Genomic DNA, 12,042 nt, shown 5'->3' with positions numbered 1-12,042 from the left:
GCTTCCGCTGCACTATGTAAATGAATTTGTAGATTTACTATAGCAAAACTAAAATGTGTTTAAAAGTGCGACTGACCAAATCGACCGACTCGGTTTGGCCCCCCCAGGCTCAAACGTCAAGCTACGCCTATGTCTGCACTGGCTCCTTATTGAACAACAAATACATTTTAAAATCTTGCTAATTACTTATAAAGTCCTGGATTGTTAGGCTGCATTAATTAGGTCAACCGGAACCGGGAACACTTCCCATAACATCCTATGTACTCGCTACATCGTGAGAAGAATGGCATCTACGCTAATATTGGTCTCTTTCATTCTTATTTTGAGGTCACCATAGCCCCTGTGTTGCAGCCTGGAATTAAACCACGCCATGCTGGTTTCATCAGGCAAGAGGAGAACTGCCCCCCAGGCTGAGCCTGCTTTCTCCCAAGGTTTTTTTCTCCATTTCTGTCACAGATGGAGTTTTGGTTCCTTGCCACTCTCACCTTTGGCTTGCTTAGTTGGGGACGCTTGACTGATTGCACAGACACTATTGGAAGAGAGCTGAACTGGATGATGACAACACTGAATCATCAATGAACTGACTTTAGCTGAAAAATGACTCTGTTATTGTCTTCTTGCCTTATTGACAAACTATTTTCCTGGTTGACACTGTAAAGCTGCTTTTACACAACCAGTAGGCTATTGTATAAAGCACTATACAAATAAAGGTGACTTGACTTGATTTTTCCACTCTCTTCCATAGTATGGTAACTGTAGTGGGTTTCTTAGCCATAACTTTGTCGCCAAGGATTTTACAGAGATTTTCAATCAAGTTTCGATCAGGACTCTGGGCCGGCCATTTCATTATTTCAATGTTCTTAGCTTCAAGGAACTGCTTTACCTGTTTTGCAGTGTGATGGGGGCATTGTCTTGCATGAAAATTGCAGGCTGATTGGGAGATGCTTGCAGGGAAGGAACTGCATGTTGCTGAAGGAGGTTCTGATAAACATTGCATTCACCTTGCCATGTAGCTGTATAAGAGGCCCAACTCCTGCTGCAGAAAACATCCCCCAAACCATGACACTTCCTCCTCCGCCTTTCACAGACTTCTTTACGCACATGGGCTTCAGTCTTTCCTCAGTTTGACGCCGAACAAAATGGTTCCCATCCGACCCAAATAAATCAACCTGGCTCTCATCACTAAAATGAACTTTGGACCAGTTCTCCTCTCTCCACACAACATGCTCCTCAGCAAAGGTGAGCTTAGCATTTTGTTTCTTTCTGCTGATGAGATGCTTGGTCACTGCAGAGTGCACTTTCAGTCCGACTTCTCTTAAACATGCCAGCACTGAACTGGCAAGCAATTCCAGCTGCAGTGTTGAACTGATTCCCCATTAGGAGTCTCTGCATTATCCCGTCTTCTCGTACATTTGTCTTACATGGACAACCAGCCTTTTGGGGGACTTAGTGTCAGTGTAAAGCTGCAATAAAGTGTAAAGCTGCAATATACAAGAAATTAGATTTGGAATGACCAACTTCTCTTGCATTGGCTGAAAGGGTCAACCCCTTTGGCCTTCATCTGGGCAACCTCCTGTCGCAGAGTTTCAGTCACCTTAGACCGGCTCAGCATCTTGCAATCTCAGTGAAAATTGGAGGAATGCGGCTAGTTAAATAGGGTTTGTCATATAATTAAGGAAATTAGCACCAGGTCCCAGATTAACACCAATTATTATTCAGCATCTTTGTTTAGATTGTGATTGAAATGCAGTGGTTGCCTCTAATTTTGAATGGAAAGAGCACAGGTAGCCTTTGTTTATATAAAGAGATTTTTTTTTCTTATTTATTTGATTAGATTTAGGGTTTGTTTTAAAGGGATCATATGATGTTGCTAAAAACATGTCTTAACTTTATAAAGAATATCTCTTTGGGTTTGAGACTTTAGTCTTTGCAACTTTAGGGATCTTATCTATTCACGAACAGCTTGTAACACTCCAAAGAGAAAGGAAAACTTAAAATCGCATCATATGACCCCTTTAAAATTTCAATTTAGTTTTGTTATTTGACATATTTCTGTTTCACAAAGAAATGTGCAGCATTTTGTCCAAGCAAAGGACACTTTTTCCTTTATAATTTGTCTTAAATCTAACTTTTTTTATTTGAAAAAATCTTTATGATGCGCTGGTTACTGATCTTTCATAAAAGTGCTTGAATATTATATTTATTTTTGCAATAAGTTTAGCAAATAATTTGTAGACAATAATATTTTTAATTTTATCATTTTTTGTATGCAATATTCAAAGCAGATGTAACCTCACCCACCACCTTCCCGCCCTGTCCACACCACTTTTTAAGACAAACTTACGCCACTGCAAATACCGGCTAAAGCAGATATATTAGTCGACCACTACATATAATCATAAATCAACATTTGCTGAAACTAAGATAATTAATATAAAGGTATTACATTACTGTGGAAGAAACACCCATCCAATAAACAAAAAAAAATTAGAAGTGAATATATTGTGTTCTGTCAGAGCTCTTTTTTAAACAGTTGGTCTCTGTGCAGACAGACATCTTCAGATGCTGCGGTATTGTAAAAGTGGCGGAAGCTTGCCGAGATATTCATGTAAAACAAGGGGTTACAAAGTCAACAGGTTTCTTGAATAAGTGTCAGAAAAGAGAGAGAGCACAAGCAGCCTTTTGTGCCCAAAGTGCTTCCTCTGTTGACACATGAAAAGTCATGGGTCGTAAGGATCAGTGCCTTTTTGACTTTAATTTAAATATCAATAACATTTAGAGCATAGTCACACACTGAAATTTCTGTGTTCTTTCTCTCTTTGTTTTTTTAACTTCAAGTATGAGCAATAGTAATAGTAGTGCTCTATGATTTCCATGATGCAGAAATTGCGAAATCTGTCATAAAAAAAAAATCCTGTTCATCGCTGAATGCCACAGAATTTTGAATTAATGTATTCAAGTATTTATTTATATTTATTTAAATGTAAAACTTACATATATCAGACTGAATGAGTTGTTAAAGTTTTATAAATTCAATTAATTAGATGCTTTTTGATTGTTAAAATTTAATTAAACCATTAAAATAGAATCCAGAAAAATTAAAACTAAAAACACAATTTAGAAAAAAGAAAAAGTTCCATAAAGCCCTATAACAGTGATGCTTGCATTAGCAAGTCTCACTGAAAAACTGCTTTTATATTGTTTTATATTTTATATTTCAGTTTATATTGACAAAATAGTAATCTACATCTTCAAACAGCCATATCCCTCCCCCACACTGAACTTCCCAGCAGCCTTTCACACTTAAACTGGGAACAGATCCAACATGCCCAAATATACTTCAATATTTCCTGTCTACCCTGCTGGCTTGCAAACTTAGGAGGCAACGTTTAAATATACCTCTGAACATACAGGAAACATCTCTCCTGTGCAAAAGAGTAAGGGGGATGTGTGAAAGAGAGAAAGAGGAATCCAGGCCTCTGCAGAGGAGGAAAAACACTTGTCCTGTGGGTGAAGATGGTCTAAAGCAAAACAGCTGTGAAAAATCTAAAACTCTTTTAGAGCTCCTTGTATTTAAGTTTTCATAATACATTTGAAAAAATATATTACATATTAATGAATAAATCTGTATATATTAAATTATTTAATTTACAAGTGTCATGTTTGTGATTTTTAATCATGTAAGCCAGGGATCCTCAAATCTGGCCCACGAGATCCACTTTCCTGCAGAGTTTAGCTCTAACCCTAATCAAACACACCTGAGCATGCAAATCAATGTCTTCAGGATCATTAGAAAATCACAGGTAGGTGAGTTTGATCAGGGTTGGAGCTAAACTCTGCAGCGCATTGGCCCTCCAGGGCAAGATTTGAGGAACCCTGATGTAAGCTATAGCTTCTGACCTCTAAATCAGAACAGACTCGTGATTTTATGACATCAATTACTGCTTTATTTATTCAGAAACACAAGTATCTTAATGTTATTTGTGTATTTTACTTTAATTTTATTACAAGTAGACCTACAGCAGCTCCTAAGTAAATAAAACGCCATAGCGAATGGGCATTAGGACCCGGGGGAGGCTGTTGTTGCTGTTGCCACTGATGCACATGTTAGTGACTGTTGAATCTATTGCACACAGGACCCATCATTCTCTACTTGCATTCTCAAATTGAATGTGGCGATCCAAAACAGTGAATCTAATCCTCATTAAGGAAAAAGGTTTGCTTGAAGAATGACCACACTGCTGACGTGATCTTATCACTATCACACCCTGAGCACATATGAGTTATTTGTCTTATCAGCAAGGTATATCGGCATTTTTTTTTTTTATCGGCCAATGTGATGTTTACATTTTAGGCTTAAAGATTCTGATAACGTTCCAGTAATATCGTGCATCCCTATGAAAATGTGTCAATTTTCTGAAAAGAGGTGGACCTTGAATGGTTGCTAAGTCGCTGATAAGTCAAAAGGGCCCACTCCCAAGTTTCAATTAGAAACACAGTGGCCAAGGTCCTTTCTTTTAATAGAAAAATTTAAACATAAAAAAACTTTTTTTTTAAACACACTAACACCCCAATAAAAAATAATTATTACTACTAATTAGTAGTAGTAGTAGTTGTAGTATAAAATACTGGTATAAAAAGTGATAATTTATAATTGTTGCTATATTGTAAAATGGTTTGGTTAAATCTGTTAATTTCAGGTCATTTTCACAGCCAACTGAAGGAAGCACCACCAAAACTTTGATATTTTGGCATTATGTTGGCAGTTATGTCTGCAATAAAATAAATAATACAATATAGGACAGCATCTTTCAAATGAAAGATTATCCTGGTACAAGTATGTTAGTGTGCTTATTTTCCTTGCAAAACTCGACTTGCGGCAAGTCAAGAAGTTATATTTGGTTTCTATCATGAGTTTAAGAGCAGTTCACTAGAATTTGTAAGCATTCCAAACGAACCAAGACCCCTCTATAATATCTAATCAAATTTGGTACTCTGCATTATGGTATTATCATTTGGAAAATATGGTGGTAACACTAACATTTCGAAGCTTGGATATTCCAGTATTACCAAAATGCAGGTATACTGAGCAATGCTACTGGCAACGAGTGAAGCTTGTGCAATTTGAAGTAATGAATATGGTTTTAGAGGGCTGTAGCCTTTAAGCCCAAAGGAACCATTGCCATGGCACTTGGACAGAGGCCATGAGTTACAACCAAGAGTTGTTACACCCTTCACACAAATTTAAGAAAGAACATTACAAATAAATTGCCATGTTGAGGCACAATAAATCAGCTACAAAGACTGGCAAAATTACGATGATGCAATTAAAGTCAACAAGAACGGATTAATGGACGCACACTTAATACTAAATAAATGGCAAACAAATGAAAAAAACACCTGATTTCTGACAGTGTGTGAGAAAAACTGTTAGACATAATGCTCGTAAGTAATGCATTGTGAAGGTTTCATGTAATGTTAGGGTCAGGCTCTGGTATGGTCTGATGATATCCATGAACAAAGCTAAGCTCTGACACATGTAAAAGCATGATTCGGTTTCACACCAACACAGATGCTGTCATGAACCAGCACACACATGTATGCTCAAGCACGAGTCAGTCCTGAAATTCCCAGCTCTATTCCTCATACTGAAACCTAGCATATGCTGCACAAGAAAATGAAAAACAGACTTACTCTGTACACATGAAAATGAGCAAGAAATGGAAATGATTTTTTGAGCTTGTCAAAACGACGCATATTGAGTTCTAAGAGAAAATCCACAAAACGTCAAGTTCAGCCTAATCGTCTGAGACTCTTTTGCTGGAGAACAGGGTTCGAAATAGAGAGACAGCTCCAAAACTCTGAAGGTCTCCTCAGTTGGAAAGTCTCCTGAACGTGTACAGCCGTCATACTATATTCCATCGTGGGGCAATCCACATTAAGCTCCTTTAACCGAAGCTCAGCGTTAGCATGGAGAACTTGTATGTGGGGGACTTTGTGGGGCAAGGCAAGAAAACACTAGAGAGAGAGGTCTACCAAAGGAAAATGTTCACTTGGCAGCCTAGTTAGAACATCCCAAAACAAAGTGTGCTCTGAAGCAAGTCACAAGAAGTGTGAGGTGATGTCCTCCTTGTTGTATGTCTGAAAAAGATTTTGCAGAATGTATTCGAGTCATTTTCCTCAGTTGTCCATTCCTCTATCCATCCGCTCAGTCCACCAGCCAGCTATTAATAGAACAGTTTCTTCTATTCCCGATTCCCTCGCTCAGATGACAGCCACAGTGGAAGTGATAAGAGAATCAGAAGAGCTGCAATGCCCAGACAAAGTTGTCCCTTAGTACTTCTGTGGTCTGCTGAGTTAGAAAAGGTACCGTTTTTTTCGTTTTGTTGTGTTTTGGTCAGTGTGTGCATGTTTGTGTCAGAGGGAACGTGTTGTTCTGGAGCAGGAGGGGCGTCTAGGACTCTCTCTCCCCCTATTGCGTGACTGTGTAATTCCTGAAACTCACAAACAGACACTGGGGAAGTGCCCCTTTTCTTTCTTTCCCTCCCTCCCTCTGTCAGCCTGTGCCCGGGACAGAGACTCTATGGTATTCGGATGGAGGAGCATTTGATCATGAGCCAAAAGGTCAGATTTAGCTGCAGGATGGAGAGCTCATTTCCTGTGTTCCTCCCCTATGTTGGGCTCTTAACAAATCCCCCTCCAGAACACCACCATATCCCCTCCTATCTCTGGCTCTCTCCACATCTTTATTTTATAGTCACTCTCTCTCTCCCACTCTCTCCCACTCTGCTCTAAACTCCCACATGACCTGACTTTTCTTCTTTATTTGGTTTGCAGCATTCTCCTTCCTCAATCCCTCTAAAAATGTTATCTCAACCTATTGTAAACAAACGCATTCAAAATGGGTCCCCTCCCTCTTCCTCTTTCTCTTCTGAACGAAAAGGAGACATTTTGGCTTCATCACCCCTAGCAGAATAAATCATGTTTTATTTATGTCCCTTCACCCTCCCTCATTCCCCACTGATTCATAAAGCCTACAGACTAAACCAGACCCAGACGTGCAGCATTTTGAGCGATAAACAAAATTTACAATGTTGGGTGAGCCATTTTTTCCCCCCAGAGTAAGAGGGAAGATGAGGTGAGCAGGGACAGAGGCAGTAAAGCAGGGCCCTGCGTGTCATGAACAGTCTGCCTTCAAGTACTGCCCTGACACAAAGAATTTCCAATGTTGCTTCAGATCAAGAAGTCAATGCAGCAGGAATGTTCCTGAGACTTATCGCAAAAGGAGCTTTATTTAAGAGAATGAAAAAAAATCTGGTAATGCTAGCACAGCTGTGAATACGGGGAAAATATGAGTCCCTGTGACCAAGCTCAGATATTTGTCTGAACACTTAAACCAGGTGTGCAGTGTAGACACTTATAGGTGTTGTAAGTGTCTGGTTAACTCATCTTAGGAGTTCATTCCTTAGCACAGTCACCTTTGGCTTGTTCATCTGTTTTATGTAAAACAGATATGAAATGGCATGGATTGTGAACAGTGCCTTACAAACTGACATGACCTGAATTTATCATATACTCCACACGGATAAAAAAAGGACCGGATTTAAAGGGATAGTTCATCCAAAATGAAAAATTCTGTTATGAAATATGTTAAACAGATGCTCAAAAGTGCTTGCTTGACACAAGAACAAACCTTATTGGGTCTCAAGCATCAAGCAATAACATTTCAGCTTTCATTTACTGAATTTGATGTGCATTGTGTATGTACATTGATCAAAGTTTATTTTTGAATAAAAGAATATAATTAAATCTGTTCACTATGATTCTATTAGTCTCTTTAATATGAGTCTATTAAAGAGACTTGGATTAAACAGCTTTATTCATATGGATTACTTTTACAATGTTTTTATGAAATTATGAAAGCTTGAAATGAATGGACAGAAAAGATGACACATTATTACAAATATCTTAATTTGTGTTCTGAATATAAACAATGTCTTATCGGTTTGGAACAACATGAGGGTGAGTTAATGATTTAATGATTAAATTATTTTAACTGTAAGAAAGTGATGGTTGTGTCATCAAGGAACACTTCTTTATATGCGCGTTTGTTCAGTGACCTGCAGTTACCACTAACAGCTTTGCCCATTCAGACTGGATAAGCCAAGCTCACACTACACCTCCATATGTAGCAACTCATGGAGAAGACAAATCCACCCTCACTCTCATGTCTGCCTGCAGGATTCAATGATGGTGCATGTCAAAAAACACAAGTAGTCAAACCTGATTAATGGGATCCGAGAAAGCCCCACTCTGTTAAACCCATAAGACATTAGAACTCTATCGCTAGGTCTTCTTAAATATACGGTGTTACAGTTTTTTTTGGGGGGGGGGGTTTGTAGTGGTCAGATGGATCCATTTTTTTTCCAGGCTGCAGTGCTCTAACAAACCACCAGAGGGAAGCAGTCACACAAAAGTGCTTGAATGACCAGTGGCATTTGAATGACACTCAGTATCGTCCACACTTCAGACCTAGAAGATACTTTACATTTACTCATAAAACAAAAAAAAAATTCAACATGACAAATATAATAACAACATCAGGACAAGGAAGTGTAAAGCCCTGCAGATGAAAAACCCATAATCAAGTCTTCTATCAAGCTCAGTAAGGGATTCACAACACCTTTACTGAAGGACAACAGCAGTAACAGTAACTGGCTCTAGTGTTAAAGCTCATCTGGAAATGTCATACAGACAAAAGACATGCTTGAACATGGCTTAAAAGGCAACACATGCTTCTTTTTAATAACAAATCACATGGTCCTATACAATTCAGCTTTGTAAGTGATAATGAATATGCAGCTCAATTCTCCAGCACTCAGCTTTAAAGATGTGAAAAGACATTCGTGAAGCACATTTGTCTCATAACTTCCGTCCAGTATTCAGTATTTCAAAGAAAAACAGAATATCCTGAGGGAAATAATATAGAGCACTAGGCCTACTTGATTTTATCCACTAGGATTTGTTCGGACTGAGCAAGACAGTGAAAGTACTGAATCTATAGTGGCATGGTAAAAGAAATGAGTTTGCTTTCAAAGTATTTTGGCATTCCATAATTTTGTTCATTCAAACTGTGAGTGCTTGATGGTGTTTTGTGTTTTCATTCACGATCCTGGACAGTCCCATACAAACTGACATCTAATGTACTCATCAAGAAGCCCTGCTCTTTCATTTTTGTGTTATCCTCCCATAAACATCTACACTGCATGAAGTACTACTACTATATTTGGCTGGTTCATTTCATCATCCGAATGGATGGTTAGTAATTCCCAGGTCGTATTTGTTCCTTTTGCGTCTTTCTCCTTCTTTCCTCTTTTAAGTCATCACATATAACTAAGATTATCACTACGAAACGCATCTTACATAGAATAAAGCTCCTTTTCTGTTTACACAGATTTTTTCAGAATTTCAACTTGCATTCACACAGAATATATTCAATACTCCAATAATCCAGGGTGATAACTTAAAGAGAAAAATAGCCAAAGACCGGTAAGCGAGTTAAAAAGGAAAGACAGAGAAAAAGAGAAACTGACAGAAGTGTGAAGTCAGTTTTGTTTCTGCAGGACTAAATCATTATCTTGATTTCTCAAGGGGTGATTGAGGTTGTGCTAAATGTGAGAAAGTGAAATGCCACCAAACAAAGAGAAATAGTGTTCACACACACACACACACACACACACACACACACAAACACACACACTTACCTAGACTAAACAAGTATTAACATATACCCTAAAGGCAGAGCTGAGATGATTCACAGAACCCCAGGCTGTCATGAAATGATCTACAGACAGCTCTAAAAACATTCATTAAGTATATTTACATGCAATTTAAAAAGATTGATTTCAATCAAACTAAAATAATAATTTGTCTTTTTAAAATGTTGTGTAAACACTTTAGTCTAACTGAAATCATACCAGTCTGTGATAAAACAGTCTTTTTATTGTTGACTATTTTTGTGGAGTTGTTAAGACAAGGTTCCCACATAAGAGAGTTGTTTGGGAATGACTGTGACATGACCCTTCAGAAATCATTCTAATATGCTGATTTGGTGCTCAAGAGAAATTCCTTATTATTTTAAAGGGTTAGTTCACCCCAAAATTAAAATTCTGTCATTAATTACTCACCCTCATGTCGTTCAAAACCCGTAAGACCTTTGTTCATCTTCGGAACACAAATTAAGATATTTTTTATGGAATCTGAGAGCTCTCTGACCCTCCATAGACAGCAACGCAACTGAAATGTTCCCAGACAGAAACGTAGCAAGGACATCGGTAAAACAGTCCATGTGACATCAGTGGCTCAACTTAAATTTTGCGAAGCTAAGAGAATACTTTTTGTGTGCAAATAAAACAAAAATAACAATTTATTTAACAATTCTTCTCCCCCGAGTTACGTCTTCTGCCATTTTGGAGAGTACCCAAGAACGTAATCAGCGTTGTTTACGTTAGGGGGGAAAACGCGCGCATGAATGTAATCGCATAATCAGCGTTGTTTACACTTAGGGTAAAGTGTGCATATGCGTTGTGATACTCTCCAAAATGGCGAAAGACAGTAACTCGGGGAAGAAGAATTGTTGAATAAAGTCATAATTTTTGTTTTCTTTGCGTACAAAAAGTATTCTCGTAGCTTCGCAAAATTGAAGTTGACCCACTGATGTCACATGGACTGTTTTACCAATGTCCTTGCTACTTTTCTGTCTGGGAACATTTCAGTTGCGTTGCTGTCTATGGAGGGTCAGAGAGCTCTCAGATTCCATAAAAAATATCTTAATTTGTGTTCCGAAGATGAACGGAGGTCTTACGGGTTTGGAACGACATGAGGGTGAGAAATTAATGACATAATTTTCCTTTTGGGGTGAACTAACCCTTTAAGTTGTGTGGCCTAATATATTATTGGAAACCATGATACATTTTTTCAAGATACTTTGATTAATTAAAAAATAGCAAAATTCATTTGAAATCTGCTTGTGATCTTGTGAAAAAGTCATCAATTTGTGCCATTTCTGAACAAAAGTAATTTAAAAAATAAATCAATCAATAAATAAATAAATAAAAACCCACTGACCGCAAATTTCTGAACAGTAGTTTACACACATCACATGTCATAGCAAGCATAGTTGAGCACCACCCAGAGCAAACAGTACCATGTAAACACATATGCTACCAATCAGACTAATGAATGACAATAACAGTGGAGCACAGCCTGGTTAATGTGTGCAAAGTGAGGAAATTTAGTGCACCCACCACCATGCTAATCAGAGTACCGCACATCACGTGATGATTCATCCACATGTAGGTTATTATACCATCTTACAGACACACTGACACACTTACAGACTCACATTTCTGGTGCGGTTACCCACCTCTGAACATGTCGTTCTTACCGTTCTGACTGAATAAGCTGAGATGTGTAATGGACATTAAAATAAATGTCCACAATACTCATGATAAACATTTAAAATAAGTAACACTACAACAAAACTGCTATCATTTACCTGTATAGCCTGTAATACCTCATCATCATCGCAATCACTGGGCAGACGCTGGTATTCTGCTGTGTCCCCCATGTTAAGGTCAAACGGAGTGTCCAGCTCCGTTGCTCATCCGCTATCCAGTTCAAACAGACATGGATGTGGCCTGTTCTTCTGCACACAGGTGACACCACTGATTTTTGCTCCTCATAACAAGCTGCTGCTTCTGGTTCTTTGATAGCTGGTCAGTGTGTATTTGTGTGTGATGCCACACTATCAGTTAGACAAGTTCATCACATCTATACGCATTTCCTAATTCTATTGTGTACCAAGCAGATCGCAAATCCTCTCTCGCTGAGCTGTTTTTCAATCGGGCTCCTTCATCTGAGACGCTCCATCCCTCCCGCTCTCCCTTTCACAAACATCTGTGTGCAGTGGGTTTTGTTTTGTTTATATATATATATATATATATATATATATATATATATATATATGGAGTCCTGATGGCT

At 38.2% G+C, this 12,042-nt stretch overlaps 1 protein-coding gene across 4 annotated transcripts in view; it reads right to left on the bottom strand.

The window, feature by feature from the left end:
• Nucleotides 1-11,932, bottom strand: part of LOC107728404 (activated CDC42 kinase 1-like) — a 42,546-nt gene extending 30,614 nt beyond the window's left edge. For 3 of the 4 annotated variants that reach the window (XM_016538558.1, XM_016538562.1, XM_016538560.1), the window contains exon 1: nucleotides 11,558-11,932. In XM_016538558.1, coding sequence (XP_016394044.1) covers nucleotides 11,558-11,629 — 72 coding nt within the window. In that variant the 5' untranslated portion in view covers nucleotides 11,630-11,932. Of the gene's footprint in view, nucleotides 1-5,694; nucleotides 6,396-11,557 lie in introns of those variants that run through there. The other variant, XM_016538559.1, reaches the window with a different exon arrangement.
• Nucleotides 11,933-12,042: the final 110 nt, after the last annotated feature.

This window comes from Sinocyclocheilus rhinocerous, unplaced genomic scaffold (genome assembly GCF_001515625.1).
Source record: "Sinocyclocheilus rhinocerous isolate Xijiao unplaced genomic scaffold, SAMN03320098_v1.1 scaffold2382, whole genome shotgun sequence".
Classification (NCBI taxonomy): Eukaryota; Metazoa; Chordata; class Actinopteri; order Cypriniformes; family Cyprinidae; genus Sinocyclocheilus; species Sinocyclocheilus rhinocerous.
Note: the sequence above shows the minus strand (reverse complement) of the source record. Positions and strands in the feature narration are given on the sequence as shown.